The 20,564-nt window shown below is 35.3% G+C and overlaps 1 protein-coding gene across 5 annotated transcripts; it reads left to right on the top strand.

The window, feature by feature from the left end:
* Positions 1–4,018: 4,018 nt before the first annotated feature.
* LOC129791446 (uncharacterized) lies at positions 4,019–10,320 on the top strand. 5 transcript variants are annotated; one of them, XM_055829628.1, is made up of 4 exons: positions 4,168–4,314; positions 4,388–4,609; positions 4,708–4,820; positions 6,371–9,046. In XM_055829628.1, exon 4 carries the CDS (start codon positions 6,391–6,393, stop codon positions 8,914–8,916), a length of 2,526 nt encoding a protein of 841 aa, XP_055685603.1. In that variant the 5' UTR covers positions 4,168–4,314; positions 4,388–4,609; positions 4,708–4,820; positions 6,371–6,390; the 3' UTR covers positions 8,917–9,046. The 5 variants fall into 5 exon arrangements, with proteins under 5 accessions (XP_055685604.1, XP_055685603.1, XP_055685601.1 ...); XM_055829629.1 differs by lacking the exon at positions 6,371–9,046 and adding an exon at positions 9,955–10,320 and having other exon boundaries at positions 4,019–4,314; positions 4,388–4,820; XM_055829626.1 differs by having other exon boundaries at positions 4,708–9,046.
* The last annotated feature ends 10,244 nt before the right edge of the window (positions 10,321–20,564 follow it).

Here is a 20,564-nt window from a genome sequence, read left to right as displayed (position 1 = left end):
AGACGCATAGAGAAATCATCAAACATCTCGAAGCAATGTTCAAAGAAGTTCAAGCAAGTATTATAAAGGAGACAAAAACTCTAGATATGAAGCAAAAGGAACAACTAGAACTATTCAACTTCGGCACAAAATGCATAACTCGCTGCTCAAAAATCGCCAACCTACTCATCACGGCATACAGACAGGAGAAGATGCTTCCACCCAGACCAGGAGAAATCTCAAAGGTACAACTGACCACAACAAGGAATCAGCACCTAGAAGAACAAAGACTCCATAGGCAGGGAAATCAAAATGGATCATTAGAAAGGACATCTGCAGTTCCGCAAGTTTCTGATCTGGAACCGGCGAAAATTCTGAAGTTTACGCGATCCGAAGAGAAATGGCAATCATCCAGAAATCTCTGTGTGGTAAATTACAGCGAAAATCCTCACCTCACAAAGGCACAAGGGCTACAACCCCCTCAAGTTGATATATCTAAATTCAATGTTTCAATTGATCTTTTCGTGAATTCATCTGTGCAAACAGCAGATGATGCCCTGAATCAATACACGCAACTTGAACCACAAGTGACAACTCTCGCAGGTTCAAGACCGTCAAGTGGGGCAAGGGCCAATGTCCTATTCACAACGGCAACAGTGGATATCCCTGACAAATTCAACAGCAACAGGAAGTGCAGGATCATTCTGGACCCAGGATCACAAGTAAAATTCACGAGTGCCAACCTGAGCCAGCAATTGAAACCGAAATGCCAAACCACAAATTTTACTGTTGATGGGATCAATAAAAATTCTCAAAATCGCAACAAGGAGTCACAAAGGACGATTCTCAATGAGGAAAACGAGGCGCAACCAGCCCAAGATGTATTATGCTCAGTCATGCAAATGATCACAAAGGATCAATCAAACTGGCGAGTAAATAAATTTAAAGTCCACACTCCGGGACAGTACAAATTAACTGAACCAAAGTGGCAAATCCATCTGAAAGATGACATGCTCATAGGGGGAGCAACGATTCAGAATTGGGTCGGAGAGAAGAAGTACGAAATCAGAAACGTCAAAATCATAGTAGATAACGGTTTTCGTGGATCGGCGAAAGTCAACATTTCTTCCAAATTTCTCTCCCCAAAAATCACAGCATACAATTTTATCTGCATCAATGCAGAATTGTCTAAAGTGATGACAATTGCCTTCTATGCCGAGAACTGCCATGTTTGGACGGAAGCTGATGGGAATCTCAGTCAAGCAGACAACTCTAAGCCAAACCAGGAAGGATTAATTTGCCAGATGAACGAGGAACCACAACCTTCACAACGGAAGCATAGTTTCAAACGGCAACATCAGGCAAATTTAGTCTTGCAAAGGAGAACCGTCAAACAACAAGCAGAAAATCGTCTTGAGGATTCATTGGAAGAGATCAACCGAGGAACACCAATGATCACGACAATGGTAGGAGATCTGAGTAACACACAATCGTTGGAAGCGAAGGACAACCCCTGAGACTGAGTCGAAGATCCGTTGGAACGCATGAGGAATCTCAAGTGAAATACCACAAGTTCCCGCAAGGAGAATTCACAAAGCTCATACAGGAAGATCACATCAAATCGCTTTAAGTTGCTCACAATTCATTTTATGTATATTGGAATTATCCTATAGTGTTCGTGAGGACGTAAAAGGTGTAGGCAAATCAAACCAACAATTAATTACCCATAAGAAGACCAAGACATGTATCACGGAAGGGTTGATGGGGGAGCGATCTACTGCAAGGTCAGTTTGTTGGGTCGACGGAAACTCTAGAGGGTACGGTCGCGCACCCTATTCCGAAGATACTCGTATGGGGTTAAAGGGAATTTATTGGAAAAAAAATCGTAAGTCTTCTTTGCATTTAAAATTTATTAAGTAAAATTTCTTTGGTGAAGGTAAATCTTAATCAGAAAGGGTCTTGAATTTTGAATTATGGGAAAAATCAATAAGGGTATAATTATTATTTATCTTATAATTATTTTATATAAAAAACTAAATTGAACTAATTTTAAAAAATATTTGAAGAAAAAAATGTAAACTTCGATCCCTTCACGTGTGGCAATGAAGGGGGAGAAATGTTCACGCCGCATGACAAATATCGGCGCACGACTCCCAAACTTTTTTGCTATAAAAAAGTTTGGGATGACGTGGCGGAATGAGAGAGATAAAGAGAACTGTCAAAATGGTTGGGAAAGAATAAAAAACGTTGTGTGTGCAAATTGGCATTTAATTTTATATTTTTATACAGTCCGCTGCTAAAATTGCTTAAGTATTTCCTTGCCACACGTGTGCTATTAATTATAGAAGTGGCAAACATTCAATCAAAGTGCTCAATACGTGAAAATTCATGCTTATTGTGGCGCAGTGAAATTCCCCACGAGGCCGGAAGAAAAAATTTTTTTGTTCCTCCAAACCGGAGACATTTATTAACTCTGCGTATATCTGCAGGTGGGATATTTGCTGCCGGACAAAGAGACGACGCTTACTCCCTTAAAGTTGTGGGACCATTACTAACGCTGAGTATATCTGCAGGTGGGATATTTGCTGCCGGACAAAGAGACGACGCTTACTCCCTTAAAGTTGTGGGACCATTACTAACGCTGAGTATATCTGCAGGTGGGATATTTGCTGCCGGACAAAGAGACGACGCTTACTCCCTTAAAGTTGTGGGACCATTACTAACGCTGAGTATATCTGCAGGTGGGATATTTGCTGCCGGACAAAGAGACGACGCTTACTCCCTTAAAGTTGTGGGACCATTACTAACGCTGAGTATATCTGCAGGTAAGATATTTTCACCCAACACCAAGCGAAACGAAAAATGTTTATTGGATTGGAGTGTTGTTGTTTGTGTACATTTTTATAAAACTTCTTTTCTCCGTAATATAAAATATCCCATTTTGCTGTGTGTGGATGTCGATTTATCACACCGGAACCGTAAGTATATAGCTCTTTACTTGACGGCACACGGACAATATGGAACCCTCTGCACAGCACACACACGGGGTTTACTCACTTAATTTCCAATTCAGTCGTGCATGAATAAATATAATCACTTTTATTTATTCTTCGAACCAAAATATCACTCAGTGGGAGATCAGCGAGATAATTATATCTTTATACAAATTTCTTCCACCCAAAGGGGGTACCATTTATGCTCATCTCTTTCACAGCATAAGTTGTATGCTGCAATAAAAGGGGAGCCACTATAATTAGTGGATGATTAAATTAACATTGCCTCGTGGAGTAGATACTCGCGACAAATTCTCCTACCTTCTTATATATTGCTCCCGGGCAATTAATCGATAATATCGAATGCACTCTTGCCACAGTAAGGTGAAAATTAAAATCTTAAATCATAAAAATAATATAATAATAATGTTGGGCCTTATTCAGCGCCAAGAAACTTTTGATATTCGCTAGAAATTTTAAATTTCAGTACAAAATTCAAAGATTTCAAAGGTTTCTTGGTCGCTGAATAAGGTCCGTTATCCTGAAAAACTAATTAGAGTCCACAAGATATTTTTTTAAGGCCCTTTATATGATTTCTTGAAAGTTTTACATTTTTTTTTTATAAATAATTTTGAGTCATTTGACTCAAACATAATTTAAATAGTAACGAATAAAGCACATTTTCCTCCAACTTTTAAACAATCTCAGCACAAATCCATTAAATAATAGTTCTCTATTTATTCTTTTTTTATGAAGCTATATGAAATTAATAAAAAAAAACATATATAATACAGCTTTTAAGAGCTTTGGCTAAGCTTTTCTTTGTCTAATGTGCCTTACTTAAAAAATCTCGCTCTTCTCCAATTTAATTTGTCACAAATTCAATCCACGCTCTTATATTTGATTCAGCAAAATGTTCAAGGCATAAAGAACCGCGAATCCATACACAACGCCACATTATTAGTCTTCGCATAATATGTATATATTATGTATATTGCGTCAAACACACACCAATCTAAAATCTATTATACAAAGCTGAAATAGTTAATTTGTGTTTGGAATGTGGTTTTCGTTTGTACTCAAATTTTTATCTTATCCCTCCACTCTCATACATTCCCGAGAAAAGTGTGTTGTGTGCAAAAAAAAAGCTCAAATAGGGGTGTGTATAGGACTCCAAGATAACCCCATAATCATTCGCGCAAGTTAAGAAATATTGCAGAGAAACTGATAAGAACGCGCACTCTACTCTGCCAACCCACGCTGCTGGATGACATTTTTTCACGAAGAAAATCATTCGTATTTGAGATATACTCAACAGCTGAACGCGAAAGTTTTGTGAAGTGTGAGTTTTGTGATAATCTGCGTGGAGAGCTTCGAGTGGCTTTTTTACATACGTTTTTTTGCGTGTATTCTAGAGGAGAACGTGTAAACAGAGAAGATGAGTACCAAGAAAGATATAACAAAGCCATCGTTGGATGCTGAGCATTTTTCTGGAGAAACAGCTGATCATGGATTTAAATTCCAAGCTGAAATTATGTTCTATTTGTGCCTTCAAATCTATCATTTGGGCTGTGAGAGCTATAGATTGGGATTTGAAGTGAAGGAGATCGATAAGCTCGATGATATCATTATTGATTGTACGTACAATGGGCAAAAGTTTGCTTTCTTCATCCAGGCAAAGCATAATACAGAGAGAAATAAAGTTTTTCTCAATAATTTCTTCTCCCCAACTCAGGATGGAGGTTTAAAGAAATACTGGAAGAAGTACAATTTGAGACAGTTTGTTGAGGCTCTAATGTCTCAAAAGGTGCAAAAGAGCTTAGAATACTACAAGGATCACATTCATCGGTATGTAATAATAACAAATAATTCCGTTGCGAGGGGTAAAGTTGAATCGATCGTTGAAAATTGCGAAGGATTCAATGATGTGTTTAAGAAATTCCTCGAAGATAAATCAGTTGTAATAAAATTTGGCCTAGCTTTTAATAATGAAATGCAACATATTATCGATGCAATCAATGAAGAGAGTAAGGATAAATCAAAACTACATCAGCTAGAAGCATCATTTCTGCTAGATAAGATCGTTATCCTATCTAACGTTCCAAATTATGAAGATCTCGAAGGGTTGTGTGATAAATTCGTAAAGAGCATCTTTGCTAACAATTACTCCGATCTCATGCCGCGTTTTTTGAGACAAAACCTAAATGATTTCATAAAACCCATCAACAATAAACGAAAATTCGTCAACGAGACGAATTTTGCAAAACTCATTGAATTATCAATTCAAGAAGTTGAATTAACACGAATGACGGAAACATTCATTCAATCAGTGAAATTTCACGCGAAATTTGATAAGGAAATTATTGAGGATTTTCGTAATAAGCTGGAGGGGAAGAAAATAATCGAGTGTGATGGAAGTGAAAAGTTATCAGTTCTTAAGGTTTACGACGCACTTAAGTCGTCAGAAGTCAAAGTTTTCCTTCTGCAGCTATCTCTTCTGACTAAATCATACGAGAACTGTTTCAAATTGCCTAAATCGAAAATTATTATTTACGTTGATTTCAAAATTAACTTCCAACATTTATTGCAATATGAAAATATAATTTTCATTGTATCGAAAGGTTGTTGCATTGAGAAGAACAATGATTCAAAAATTGTAATGAGTAAGCCTAAATTTGAAGAATTCGACGTTGAGACGAAGAAATCATTCTTGAGGAAGAAAATTAATTTTCAAGGATCTTCCGTTGCACTGTGCCGAATTTATTCTCTTATCCACAACAACACTGAACTTGCAATGAGCTTTTTTGATAATTTAGCTGAAGAATTTGCAAACAGAAGTAAAGTTACTATTGGGACGGAATTCACGAAGAAAGCTGAATTCTACATCATGAGATATTTTTCAGTTGATCCCAAAAACGATTTAAATGATCAGGAGCTTTTGAAGGACTATTCCAATGTTGTTATTGTAGGTGATCCTGGAATGGGGAAAACTTTGACGACTGTTAAGTTAGCAAATAATTTGAAAACTGAATTCCCGAATTTCTGGGTTGGAGTTATTTTTCTCAGCGATCTAACAAAGATCTTCAGTGAACACCAGAGCTTTGATCATTGGAGTACTGAAGACTTTATTCTAAGAATCCTCGTGAATAATCAGGAAAATCTAGAATTTTGCAAGATTTTGCTAAGAATCTTTTTGAAAGAAGAAAAAAGCTCTCCTATTGCAATTTTCTTTGATGGCTACGACGAAATCTACCCTCAATATAGCGAAATTGTTCAAACTGTGATCTCAAAATTAAGAGAACTGAATGTAAGAATTTATATAACAACGAGAAGTCACTGTGAGGAAGACTTGAAAAGGCTTGGAAGCTTTTCATTCGCTCAAATGCACTTATTCAAAGAATTTCAGAGGAACATCTTCATGAGGACGTACATAAAACTGAAGTATCCTGACGATGATGTAGACAGCACAATTACAAGGATTAATCAAGCAATATCTTCTGAGGTGTTTGATGAAAAATTTATTGGAACCCCAATTCTTCTACGTATGATCATCGATATATGCAAAAAGTCAGTCAATTATGCGGAAAACCTGAAAAATTTAACAATTTTCAAGATTTACGACGATATCTTCGAGATGTCCTTTGACAGTTACTACGCCAAAGAACGAATAGATGCAACCAAGAATACCGTTGCAGGTAAAAGGAATCTTGAACTGAAAAGGACAAAGGAAATTTACTCATTTATTGCAATCAGGGAAGTAGGGATGGAGAAAGTGATTCCTCATAATTTCATTGAATTTACGGAGATTGAAGTAATGGCTCGTGGATTCGTTACAAGAATAACAAGAAGTCTCTCAGATGATTCTGTGGGTTCTTCACAGATCAAACAATACCATGAATTTCGATTCATTCACCGGACTTTTGCTGAATACTTTGTGGGAGAAGCAATTTGTGGGCAGATCATGAAACAGAATTTCAACTTAATGAAGTACATCAATGATCATTGGAAAGAACAAATCTCACAATTTGCCTATCTCTCGATACTTGATAAAGCCCAGAAGGGTATCCTTGAATTCAATGCTGATACCCTTGAAGGTTACTGCAAAATCTTTCGAAGTCTGTACTTTAGTCGGAAAAGTACCAATGAACAGGATTTTGCAATCTTTGTGAAGTATATTAAAGGAAAATTAAGTTCTGAGCAGTTTGTAGATTTTCTTGTGTACCAATTTCAAGCCTATAAACAAATGACTCAAAAGCACATAGATTTCCTGCTGAATTTCTTGGAAGGAGAATGCGAAACTTCAGCTATCAATAACCTCCTTTCTGTCCTAGTATCCAAAAACTTTACGGATAAAAAATATTTTCATACTGATTTTCAAAATCTCCTTATCAGTAGAGGGGTTCAAACCGACGGTGAGTCCTTTGAAAAAATTTATAAGGATTTTGGGGATCAATACAGGACAGAAACTCAAACGAACCTCATGAATATGTCAAATTTATTTAGAAAAAACACCAACTACAGCAAGGATGTTCACTTTGCGGTATTTGAGAATCGAAGAAATACCATTGTGCACGACGTAAGGGGCAAAATAATGACAAAGTATGCAGATATAAATCAATTTGATACACAAGATACAGTTTTCATGAATTACTTAGCCCTCTATTTGGATGAATCTTCAAATTTTCTCAGAGATCTCCTTGAATATTTCTTTGAGAAGAAAATTCTAATGGCGTTTTTTAGAAAATTATCACGAACATACTTTAACATTGACGAGACTGTTAATCCATTCAGTATTCGTGCCTATAGCATAGAAGATTGTTCGAAATTCATTGGAATGTGTATTAAAATTTTCATGGAAAATCACTGGGAGAGGGTGGATTTTGAAGGAAAGTCCCTGATCTACTACTGCTGGACGAGTGAAGATAAACTGATAATGACGCCTTTCTTGGATCATCTTCCTATGGGGGTGATTACTGACTTAGCTGCGAGTCCCAAATTTAATGGCAAATCTGCAATTGAGTATTTTCACACTGATCACGATGCAACGGAATTGCCGCTAAACTACCTAGAATACCTATACAAGACGTTACCACGAGATGATTTTTTTAATCTCATTGTACCTTCACAAAATCCAAATGCCTACCGAAAGAATATCAGTTTATTTGATAATCTATATTGTTCAATGCGGAATAATGTAGTTGATGAAGAAACCTACGATGCCATGACTGAGAAGATCGCCGTAGAAATCATTAAGGAACTCCAAGAAAAGCAGCTAAATCTCCTCTATCCTTTTGCTTGCAACTACTTTTACATTGGACTACAACATCCTCTTATTGATATTTTATTTGACAAATTAACAAAGCTCTCAGAATACATAAGGAGCTTTGGAGAACGGAAAAACTACTACATTTACTGCTTGAAGCAAGTCAATGAGGAAGGAGACAACCTGCTTCATATTGCTGCGAAAAACAACAACAATGACTTTCTCGAATACCTCGCGAAAACCTTGTCTATAGAAGAATTGATAGAATATCTAAAAGTGAAAAATTACGAAGGGAAAAACTATTTTCACTGCGTAACGGATACTGTGTTGTGGAAAAAGAAAATAAAACTACCCCAAAAGGATCTCTCTGAAATACTTCTGGACCAGGACCTAGCAGGAAGAACACCTTTTCATAAAGCAAATGCGGAATTTTTCATGTCCTGTAGCACGCTATTTACTGAAGATGACCTGATTGCACTACTCAAAATTCAGGATACTGAAGGAAACAATATGTTGCATCATCTGGCTAAAGATCCATCAACTGCAGAAGATACGAGGGAGCTAAAATTATTTATTCAATTAGTCATTCAACCAAGGATAAAGAATGAAATGCGAAATGCATATTTAGTTCCTAATAAAGATGGAAAAACTGCCAAGGATTTAGGATTATTTAGTTTTTAAATTAAAAAGGAAAATTATTTATTTATTGTTTCATGTTTTTCAGAAATAGGGGTTATGTACAACATATTACGAGATAGTTTGAGAAAATCCCTTTTTATTTTATTTTAAATAAATTATATTATTTTCTAAATTGTTTTTTTTTTTCTTTTCGATATAAAACTTTTCGTGGAGGTATACATGTTGGAATAAAAACATTTGAATTACATTCTTTACCAAATTCCATCCACTTTTCTCAATGGGAATCTAAAATTTGAATTAAATTGCAACCTAAATTACACTCTGTGCTCTACTTTCGACATTTAAACACACATACCGTGCTGAAATAATTCAAAAACTGTATTATTAAGTGATTTAAAGTCAGTGCGTATTAATATATTCAATGGTAATACAATAAGTAAATTGCAGGTAGTACATTCCCCTTAAAAATTAATTTTTGTAATTTTTTACGGAACTCAACATCTGCCATTTGGCGCGAGAGAATTTTAATTTTAGCCCCCTCTTGATAGGAATTATTAAAATGTTATGCATTTTGCGTCTATTGGAAGGTATATCTGGGCCATTGAGCACGTAAATGAAAATGGAAAGTTGAGGTGAAGCTTTGGATGAAATAAAATATTTATTTGAAACACTCTCAATTTTCGTTCATCTGCTAGAGCGCAAAAATTATCGACATGTGCAGAAGTTTTATTATTTTCTTTTATCAAAATCGCATGTAATTTCCACGTGTTTCTCACAATTACCAATTCACGGGGGCTTTACAGTGAATTTACTTTTGCAACTACTCACAGAAGAATTTATTGAATGCAAATGAAACTATCTAATGATTCGGATAATTGAAGTATTGGAGTAATGCAAAAAAAATATTATTTTTCCTCGAGCATTTTAAATTAATAGCTCCATATATAGGTCTGCTCACCTCTCTCCCCCGTGGAGAGGAATAAATTTAGAATTTAAATATATTTCGATCGATTGCGAATTAGAATTTCAAATATTAAAAAAACAAAATAAAATTTTATTAACCTCTGCACTCTTATACAGATTATTCATTCAAAAAGAGGATACGTGATGTGAATTGAAATGAGCGAAGGGTAAAAAAACTAATGGACATCTTTGACCTAATAGAGAGAGAGTATGGGATCCCCATTCAATTGCGTTTTATGCGAAATGGAGAAATAAACAATACAAACATTTTGTTGTGAATTTTAATTAATCTTGCTTAAAAAACAATTTAGTTTTATTCATTTATTCCCATGTTTTCACATGATTTCAGAAACATTTTCAAGGGGTTAATTTTACAAGTAAAAAAAAACTCCTCAAATTTCATAAGTTCAATGTAAAAAATTATTTTCAAATTCCTACCAAATGAATCACGATGAGTACAAGAAGATCATAAACACTATTAATTTTTTTTATTTAGAGTTTCATTTAAAACACGCGCAATGGAGGGAAGCTGCTCACAATCAGTGTAACGCCCATTTAGGAAAATTTGTAACAAGTATGTAATTATCCACGACAAGTAGAACAGATGGGGAGAATTTTATTTAAATTCATAAAATGTACACAGAGTACTCAAGAAGCACCTCGTTATTCAAGATGAAACACTTTGAATAAACGTATTATTAAATAGTGTAAAAAAAGTCATTTGCATACATCAACTTCAGGAATTATTCTAAAACGACATTCTGTTAAGTTCTTTTTTACAGCTTAATCATAACTTAAGGGATGGATTGGATCACGCAATGTTTTCAAACAGAATTTTACCAAAAATATTCGTCTTCATGTATTTCTATAAAAATTTGTGTTTGCATAAATTGAATGGAACATTATTGAATTGTTTGAAATATGCATTTTTCGGAGGAATTGAGTGTGTCAGACAAACAGATAACGAATTTACTCAAGAGAAAAGTTCGTGAACAAAGGTAGCCCGCTTTATCTTTATTCAATAATCGAACTTTACTTCTTCAACTTCTTAGCATTCCTCAATGGATTTCATCTTTGCCTCATAAAATACCTTACTATTTGTACTTTCAACATTGCCTCCACAATTAACCCAAAAGATGCGTCAAATGGGAGAGCTTTAGAAATCAAAATAAATTATAATTCATGAATCAAAGTTCAAATCATAACTCTTTAATGTGATTGAAAAGAGAGATAAAAAAGAGAAAATGTGATATTTTCCTTTTGATATATCTCCTTGATGACTTTACAAGGTGATCCATATCCATATTAAAAAAAAATATTAATAAAAGTTTTTCCTCTCAAAAGACCGCCAAATAGATATATAAGAATTTAATTGTTATGCGTCTCGCACTGCGGATTTATAGCAGAAAATAAAGTTTTTTCTCTCTCTAATAAATTATCAGGCCGCGAAAGCATAAATATTTATTCATCTTCTGTGTCTCGAAAGATGATTGTTCTCAATGTGAGATGTTTATACCCTCACTCAGAACATGCGCTCAAGTGGGATCTTCGACATTAATTAAAATAATTCCACAGTATGTGATTCACTTTGAAATTGGAGTACCTCTTCCTCCTGTCTGGATGATTATCGAAGAGAGAATATTCTTTTTCTTCTTTATTTTTTCCTATATAATTGATCGCTTGATTATGGTGCAACTTGAGATGGCAGCCGCCGTTTTTCTTTCACTTTCCAATACACCGTGCAACATAATGCTGCTTCGGATGAAAACATCTGCCAATTTCAGATGAGGCGACAGCATAATACAAAAAAAATCTTTTGGAGTGTTGGTCTGAAAAATGGGCCCTTCTATATGAAAACCATCTGTTTCATTCACTAAACCATCCCGGGGCACGCATTCTTCTTGTCCACAGTAACCTCCTCGGCAGTGCCAAAGGTTCGATATAATATGTTTAATACGCCCCGCCTCGGGTGAAGCGTTATTATGGTGTTAAAATAATTTAAAGAGGCCTCTTTGTAAATATTTTTGCCAAGCAAGTTTAATAAAATTATTAAGGATGTAAATAGCTTATTTTTGCATAAAAAGCAAGTACCCTTAGCCACTTAAATTATTCGTTTTTTACGGAATACGGTTTTTCATTGCTCCTCAAATAGGGGACCTCATCAAACAGGGAACTTTAAATTTTTGCCCCCATTGATACCACTACAGCTCTTGAATAATTCAATTTGTGGCGCGATTTTTCACGGCAATTACCAGACTATTGAAAAAAATATACACACGACTCCAGGGAAGTGTCATTAATTTAAAGAGAGAAAGAATAAAGTGTCGATGGATTTTCATCCAAAAAATACGCGTGACGCGTGTTTAGGACCACTCTATACCGTGTAACAGGGTTCGAAGGGTACACATACCGCCATGTCAAGGGGAGAAAGGCTGGCTGGCGTAAAAGTAAACATAAAAAGGCGGAAGATCCAGCTGGTATTTCATTTTAGAGAGAAAATGATCCTCGACATGATCCACTTATATACCCCATATCGGTCCATCAGACTAATCTCTCTTCCTCATTCTTCTCATTTCAACCAACAAAAAAACCCACCATTTCCAACCCTCATGCATTCTCGGGGAATTTTTGTCCAAAACCATATGTTCATTAATATTAACAACAAAACGCATTACCATCCCACATCTTTGCCATCGACAGCCCCAGACAAAGTACCATCGGCATGGTTGGTGCGATGAATGCAGCAGAAGGGAACAAAAATGCTGCTAAACCACTGGTAAATTGTGTGAAGTGGAAGAAGAGGCTGCAAGAAGAAGCAAAAAAAGAGAAAGAGGAAATTGTAGATATATAGTAAGAAAAATGGCTAAAAAAGAGTCGATGACTCTTCCAATGTGTTTGGATCTCATTGAGTGCACACTCCGCAGTGTACTTGCAACTATGACCAATCATTTGTGGTCCTCATTGCCAAGTAATTTTCACAGCATAATATGGAAACTTGACCAGTCAACTTTTCGATGTGAAGAGAGAAAAATTAATTGTATCTTCACAAGCGCCATAGAATCAGCTGAAAACCGGGATATATTGCGTGACACTTTGCTATACAAGGAGATGTGGATAAGTTTGCTGAAATTGAGACACGTCTTTAGCAATGAGAGAGCTCTTTTTGCGCAATCCTTTGCAATTTTCATAGATTTTTCTTTTAATATCACGAATAGAGGAATTTATGAAAGTAGTTTTATAAAACGTTAAAAATTAGTTTGAAGTTTTTCTCATTTAAACAGTCTTCACTCAAATATCTTCATTGATTTAAAGACGTTCGGTTTAGTCTGTTTTATTAGTTGGTGTACCACTTCGTGGCGAACACCAAGTATTTATTAAGTAGGCTAAGTTAAAGTTAGGTTTAGGTTTTTTTCAAGGCTGGACTTTTTCAGATTTTTAAGGTTTTAAGTTCAAATCAAGCTTTATCGGAACCGAATGCATTTTGAAATGCTTTTTTTTAATTCGGTGGTTAAAAAGATAATTAAAATTCTATCTAACCGTTTTTGGACTTTGGAAGTCATAAAGAATCATTAAAAAATACATTCAGTTCTGATTCAGTCTTATCTAATCTTTAAGCCTTAAACGACTAACTTTGAAACATTTATTCCCGGCCTATGAATCCAAAAGCCAGCTTAAAAAGCTTAAACCTGACTTTAAAAATTTAGGCCCAGATTAAAAACCTAAAGCTAGACCTCAAGAAAATTAGGTTTGTCAAAAATTCTAGTCTGGTATAAGTAAATTTTATCCTGGCTTAAGAAACTTAAGATTTTTTAGGTAGGTCTTTGTTTCTTAAGCCAAGATTGAATTTTCTTAAGTTTTTTTTTTAAGACTGAATTAATAAACTTCAAATAATCATTCTGTGCATTTTCACTACATTTTGTAGAAAAAAAAGAATGGAAAATTCTCAAAATAGTGTCCACCCACGCTCTCACTGCTGCAGTGCTGATTTTTGAAATCATGAGCACTCCTCGATATAAAATAAAAACAGTCTAGCAATAAATCTTGTGCAAATTAAAAACAATGCCCAAATAAATTAAGAGAATTAGGAAAAAATCGCTCATTCCACTGTAAATTCCAAGAAATTCCATTCCCCAAATCCACTCTACAAATTCAAATTTAGACAGCCTATCGTGCAGTGAAAATCTCGCTTTAAGAGAATTTTTATGACTTGCCTTCTCTGGTGTCACTTCTTAGAAAAATTCCTAGCACTCTGTGGGAGATATGGGGCAATAGGAGCAATTTTGTTAATTTGATTCCCATTTAGCTCCCACGTTGAAATTGATAATTTCTCACGAAGAAAAAAACGAAACAATCACAAATAAATATTCATGGGAGTCGTCATTTTCGGTAATTGATTGAATTGTTGCTCAATCTAAAAGCCATAGATGGGTTGAGATTAAAAATAAAAAAAAAAGAGGAAGCAATTTAGGGGTGACATATGGGATGAAAGCATATGAATTTAGGAGCGATCAACCCCTTTTTGAGAGTTATTAATTTTTCACAGAGAGGCGAAAACCACAATGAGGATGTTGGTTGCTATTCAAAAGGGGAAATGCCATTTCGCTCATATGTGCATACATATAGAGTTAACTTATGTAGGCAAAAATATTCATTTTTACCTAGCTTAAGCCCTAGGAGGAGTGACACTTTTGAATTTTTTTTTACTTATGCAAATTATAAGTTTTTATGAAGTTTGTTACCTAGTGGTTAGTGTAAAGAACAAGCAGCACACAAAGTGCATTAATTATATCAGCGGAGAATATTGAACTTAACGCCTGAGCACGGTTTTATCTCTTGGTTTACGGGGAGAGAGAGACAGGAAATATCATTTTACAGTGAAATACAATTGGGGTTTGTTGCCATTGCTTGAGGAACGAAAGCCATGGAACCGTAGCTTGAAATTCACACCTGCCGATTTTTCGAGAGAGAGAGAGACCCCTCCGCATGAAATTCCAGGCAGTACACAAAGGCGAAAATGATAAAAATATTCCTAACTTACTGAAGTTATGTGTGCAAGAGGGATCGAGCTGAACGCGCGGAGTGTTGGATGTGAAAGAAGGGACGAAGAATGCTCGATGAGCCCTCTTTTGGATGTGGAAGTTGTGTATGTAAGATACCACAAGTCCGGCCAGAGGAAATCGTTGTGAGTGGTTGACATTGCAAGGTCAGCGAGAAGCAGGCAACTTTTCAATATACCGGACATCGTTTTCCTCCGCACGATCTCACGCTGGAATTCTTGTCTTGATCCAGTCTTTGCTTCTTCTTTTTTTTTTGTTCTTCGTTCCTTCTTTTAACCGCCACCCAGCGGTGTACGAATTTGTAGATAGCGTCAAGAGCAAAGTATCTCTTGGAATTGTTTTTCTTTGCACCCAAAAGATAAACAGAAGCGCCCTTTTTTGTATAGTAGTAAAGTTAGGATACCCCAATGTGCCTCATATGTCGACGATGTCGACAATCATTTCAAATGAAGAACGATATTAATTGCCCGAGACGATGGCGAGAAGTGAAACATGGTGAGAGCGTGGGGCAAAAAAGAGCACAAGATCACTGAAAAGAAGCAAAAGAAGGTTAGATGTTGCTCAAGAGTAATTTTCCAAAATTTGAGGAGACAGCAGAGAAAAAAGAAATTGTCTTGAACAATTTGATGGAGTGAGAGAAGACCAGATCGAAAATTATAGGTACAATGAGCTCATTTGATTTTTAGCTTTCACGACTGATTTCTAAATAAAAAGAATTAAAATCTTAGCTCAATTTTTAACGAAAAAAAAACTGTGATCAATTTGGTTTAGCACTTAAACTTATTCATTATGAGGCCTGATAAGCCTGATGAAGACCAAACATCAGCGAAATATTAATTTTAAATAAGATAATATGTAGATCGAATTCGTTGCTTTTAATTATCAATTTAAAACTCCTTTGGATCTAATAAATCAATGATTAGATTTTTTTATCAAGTGAAGATTAATTCAGTAGATAAACTAGCTAAACATGTAGCTTCTTAATTAATAGGTAAAGCGATCATAAATAATTTTTAAAAAATTGAAAAAATAACAGATATTCTTACGGATTCTGTCGGCTTTTAATAAAAAATAGTTATAGTCAAGAATCTGGTCAAAAATCCGTTTTTTTTTTTTCAAATTCTATAGAGTGGCGCATAAGTTAATGCATGATTTAAGGCTGCTTTACATGCAAAATCATGCATTAACTTATGCGCCACCTAGTAGTTTCTACTTAAATCTTAAGCATAAAAAGAATTAAAATAAAAAATTTAATTTAATTTATAAATCCAAAACTTTATTTAAATACTAAATGCTACAATTAATTTCAAATTCAGCGAAAATTATGATTACAGCAATCTGTCCTCATAATTTTCTAACTGATCCCCATTTCCGTCAAGCATTGACTTAGCACCGTATGTATAAAATACCATCAACCGGAGAGAGAAGATGGTCTGGAAAAAAATATGTCAGAGACATTCTCCAAAGTGAGACATCTGAATACCGAAAAAAAGAGATCTTTCTAACATCCAAACGCTATGCGAGGATCAATACGATCGTGAATCCTCAATTACACTTCAAATATTGAAAATTTGAATAGAGCAAACACGATTTTTCTATTAGGTATAACCATTTCACTCGACTCATCATTCTTTGCGATCGTGCAACGACTCTGTTGTACTTTTGGTATGCGCACCTTCTCGCGAGAGAGGTAAAAACCCCAATTAAGATCACCTCTTGCTGTACGATCACGTCGTCATTCACTCCATCACTCTATTCTAATTTCCTCATTATCACAATTGAGAAATTGTGATGAATTTCCCATATTCACACCTCTCTGGGGTTTTGGCGTGAAGAAAAAAAATATTATTTATTACGAAGCTATTAGATTCAACTCCATATATGATCACAATATTAATCAATGTGATCGTCACAAAGACCAAATGGATGATAATCAAATTCATTTTTCCTGCCATTCCCATCGTCTCATGTCGTGTCTTTGCCATAAATTTTAGTGTCGGTATGCTTTCGAGCACACAAGAAATCTCACTCATGGCGCGTAGGTGTCATCTATACGGTATTTCGTAAGCCAAAACATTAGGTCACTTTCATTTAGCTTTGCCATCAGCACAGTCAGCTCGATAGCTCAGGCTTTTTATCCATCCAACAGTGAGACTATTATTTGTCTTTTTTCTGGCGCTTGTGTTCAACATGGAAGGTTGAAGGTAATTTTTTAAAATCAATTACTAACCTCTCGATTGCATCACGATAAAAATATATTAATGATACGCTTTGGGTACATGAAAAAAGGTGATCAAGTGTGAAATATGGGAATCCACACGCTGTGATTTTTGCACATATAAGAAAATCAATAAAAGGTTTTCAATATCAAGCATAATTCAATGTAAGATCGATTATGGAAATTGGATAAGTTTGGAAATGCTTACATTGCACAAGATCGCAAGATCACACGATCACCTTTATGGGTTTAATTGAAAATTGCCATTAATTTCTCTTATTCCATTGCAGCACGAAAGTGCTATAAAATATGATCGATAGTTTATTAATTAATTTGATTAATTAAATGCTACAAATTATTGTTGGATTTTCATAGTTTGAAACGGAAACATCTCTATCGGAGCTATCAACATAAATTCTTGACAAAATCCGCTCTTCCAATTTTGTCGTGATCCAATGATCATTTCTTTGTGGTGCGATCGTGGTGATCTTTTAAGAGGTATGGAAAGAACCTCATTCATATCGTTCTTAATGGTCAGCTCTATGAGAACTCTAAATTGTCATTTTTGGTAGCGGAGTAATTAAATGTGTTCAACAAAATTATTCCAATATGGAAATTATGCAAAAAAAAAGCGATCGTGTGTGATCGTATGAATGAAAAATATGCCAAGCGGAGAACATTGGAGAGAAACAGAGTGACCACAAAGAAAATGAACGAGAGTTTTTGGTGTATTAAACACACCTGCCGCAATTTACATGTTTCCAAAGGAAGGAGCATAAAAAAAAAGTCATAAGTTATGTACCTTTCATTTATTTACTGGTTTTCTGCACAAAAATTGCCATCCAATTGGAGAGGGGTGTTCGATGGCAACAATAACATTTTTTCATTGATGGTGTATTATGTATATACACACACCTTTTAGCTACCCGCGTCCGTTGGCCATTTAGTCATCGATGGATGGTGCAAAAATTTATATTCAGGAATAAGAAACTCACAGCGAAAACCTGGGAAGGAATTCACTAAACAACAAAACGAGTATTACAAAAGAATCTTGCCCCACGGAGATATTGCCCCTCAAGATGCGGATGCCTTTTCATGTGAGAATACAAAATGGACAGGTAAGAACACAATCAGGATGACTCAGTCACGATCACTTCTTGTCGAAGCATGTTCATACCTGTTGAAATCACGAATACCATTCTCAACTGCACGTTAAAATCCACCTCTGTGCAAAGGTATATGTTGGATGTTTAATCAGTGTGTGTCCACACGATCACCTTTTTCTCATAAGGTAACCGACTCGCGATCGCGAGATTAAGTAATGCAGAACGATCAATGACTCCTAGGCTCCAACCATGTAGTCTCAGGCGGATTCTCACCGCCCAGAGAAATTCCATTAGTGACATTTTTCCTTTAAAAATAAATTTAAAAAGAAAAGAAAAACCCTCCTCGGTCTTGCACACACCAAATTAATTTATGCTTCCCAACTCATGTAATTTTAGTAGGGCAGAGAGAATAACATGTACCTACTACAACATAAAATTGACATAGTCATTTGGGTTGTTATAAATTAAAATTGATCACTATGAAAGTCTTTTATTCAGTGATTTTCGGTCACCCAATTACCCGTGGTAAGAGAAATAAATTGAAAAGTAAAACAACAAAAATATATTAATTAGAAAAGATATCATGGTAAGTTTAGGCGATCATAAACGCCCTAGAAAAAAAATTAATGTTCTCTAAAGCATTGAAAAAACGAAATCAAGAATGTTATACGGATCTGGCGTGTATATATGTATAGACAAAATGTCGAATATAATCTAATTTATAAGATCTATGAGGGGCAAATCATTATGTTAGTTAATATCGCTTTTTAAACTTCTCTGTTCTTTATTCCTATTTTCTTTTAAAGATTAAGTTGAGATTTTAATCAATTTATAGGTGAATTCATGCAACTGTCATTTGAATCAAAAGTTAGATCTCTAAATTTTAGTTTTTTTAAACCGAGATTAGGTTTTTCAAGTTCTTTACATTGTGCCTAGATTTTTTAGGGTTAAGCTTAAGTTTATGGAATGAAGCTAAAGTTCTTTAATCTCGTTTTAAGCTCCTAAGGCTAGGCCTAAGTTTTTAAAAGCTAGGCCCTAGTTTTCTTTTCAACACACTTTTAAGATTTTAGAAAAAGAAAAAACTTAGGCCTAGCTTAGAAAACTTATCCTAACTCAAAGAATGAAGCCTTGCTTAAAAAACTTTAAGCCGGACTTATTAGGGTTTTGAAAACTTAACTCTATTAGCTTAAAATCAACAAGACTTTGTATTCTCTTAAATTTTTATTACTTTTCTTGCTTCATTCTTTACAGATCCATTTAAATTGGTATAGGTACTTTGATCCTCTTCAATTCATTTAATGCATTTTTTGGATTCTCTATCAACCTTCGCGCTATAAGACGAACACGACTTTCGCGTTATGACCTGCCTTCTTGAGCAACAGTGCAACACCAACATATTGTACATAAGTCTCTCTCTCACCATTGTGGCCTTCTTCGACCTTGCTTTTCTCCTTCTCTTACCCACATTGTTTCATTCACTCCACCAGATCGCGATCGGTGCGAGTGGAAGGAATGGCACCAAGCGGAGAGGCATCGCGCGAGAAAGCCCCGTCCAAGACATTTCCTCTGGTGAACGAATGCAAAATTCTTTTGTTGCTTGACTTTTTTTTTGCATCGGGGCAAAATGGGCAAACGATGAAGAAATATAGAGCCGGTTCTTGTGGAGTTGTCTCAAAATGTGCATACATACATATGTACATATCTATTGCATATTATGCTATCTTTCTCTCTTTCTCCGTATTATTCTTAAATCAGCAAGACAAAAAAATCCGTTAATTCTTGTACTGTTAGCCAAATGAGTGAGAATATATATAGAAAACATGGTATATAAATCTGTGATGAGAAGTTATTTTTTTGCCCTCCTCCTTCATCTCTCAAAAGCAAATCCACTCGCGATAAAAATATTTATGTTCTGTGCAGGCAAAGGGGGCAAATTAACATGAACATTTCTCCAGTATTATGCTTTTGAAGTCTCAATTTAATGCTCAGAAAACACTCCATAGATCGTTGAAGAAAATGGTATTATTTGACTTATTGAGATCTTTGATGGTACATCTCATTCTCCAGAGTCATGAATTTTTCTCGACCAATGATCTCTTGCCGGAGCGATGGAAAAGTATCATCTCTGTGGAGAAAGAAGACTTACAAAGTCTCTAGAAATTGCCATAAGTAAATATATGTAGGTATGTAATGCTGTGCTGTTCTGAGTGTATGTGCAATGATGGGCTTTTGTGGCACAAATTCGATACATAGCATTCAATAAATATCGTGTTTCAGGCAACATCTGTCTTCTTTCCGTCCATCCTTCAAAACTCGTATTATGTATAGTGTCTACCCCCATGCATT

Source organism: Lutzomyia longipalpis, chromosome 2 (assembly GCF_024334085.1).
Source record: "Lutzomyia longipalpis isolate SR_M1_2022 chromosome 2, ASM2433408v1".
NCBI lineage: Eukaryota > Metazoa > Arthropoda > Insecta > Diptera > Psychodidae > Lutzomyia > Lutzomyia longipalpis.
The sequence above is the reverse complement of the archived record's forward strand: the minus strand, read 5'-3'. Positions and strand labels throughout refer to the sequence as shown.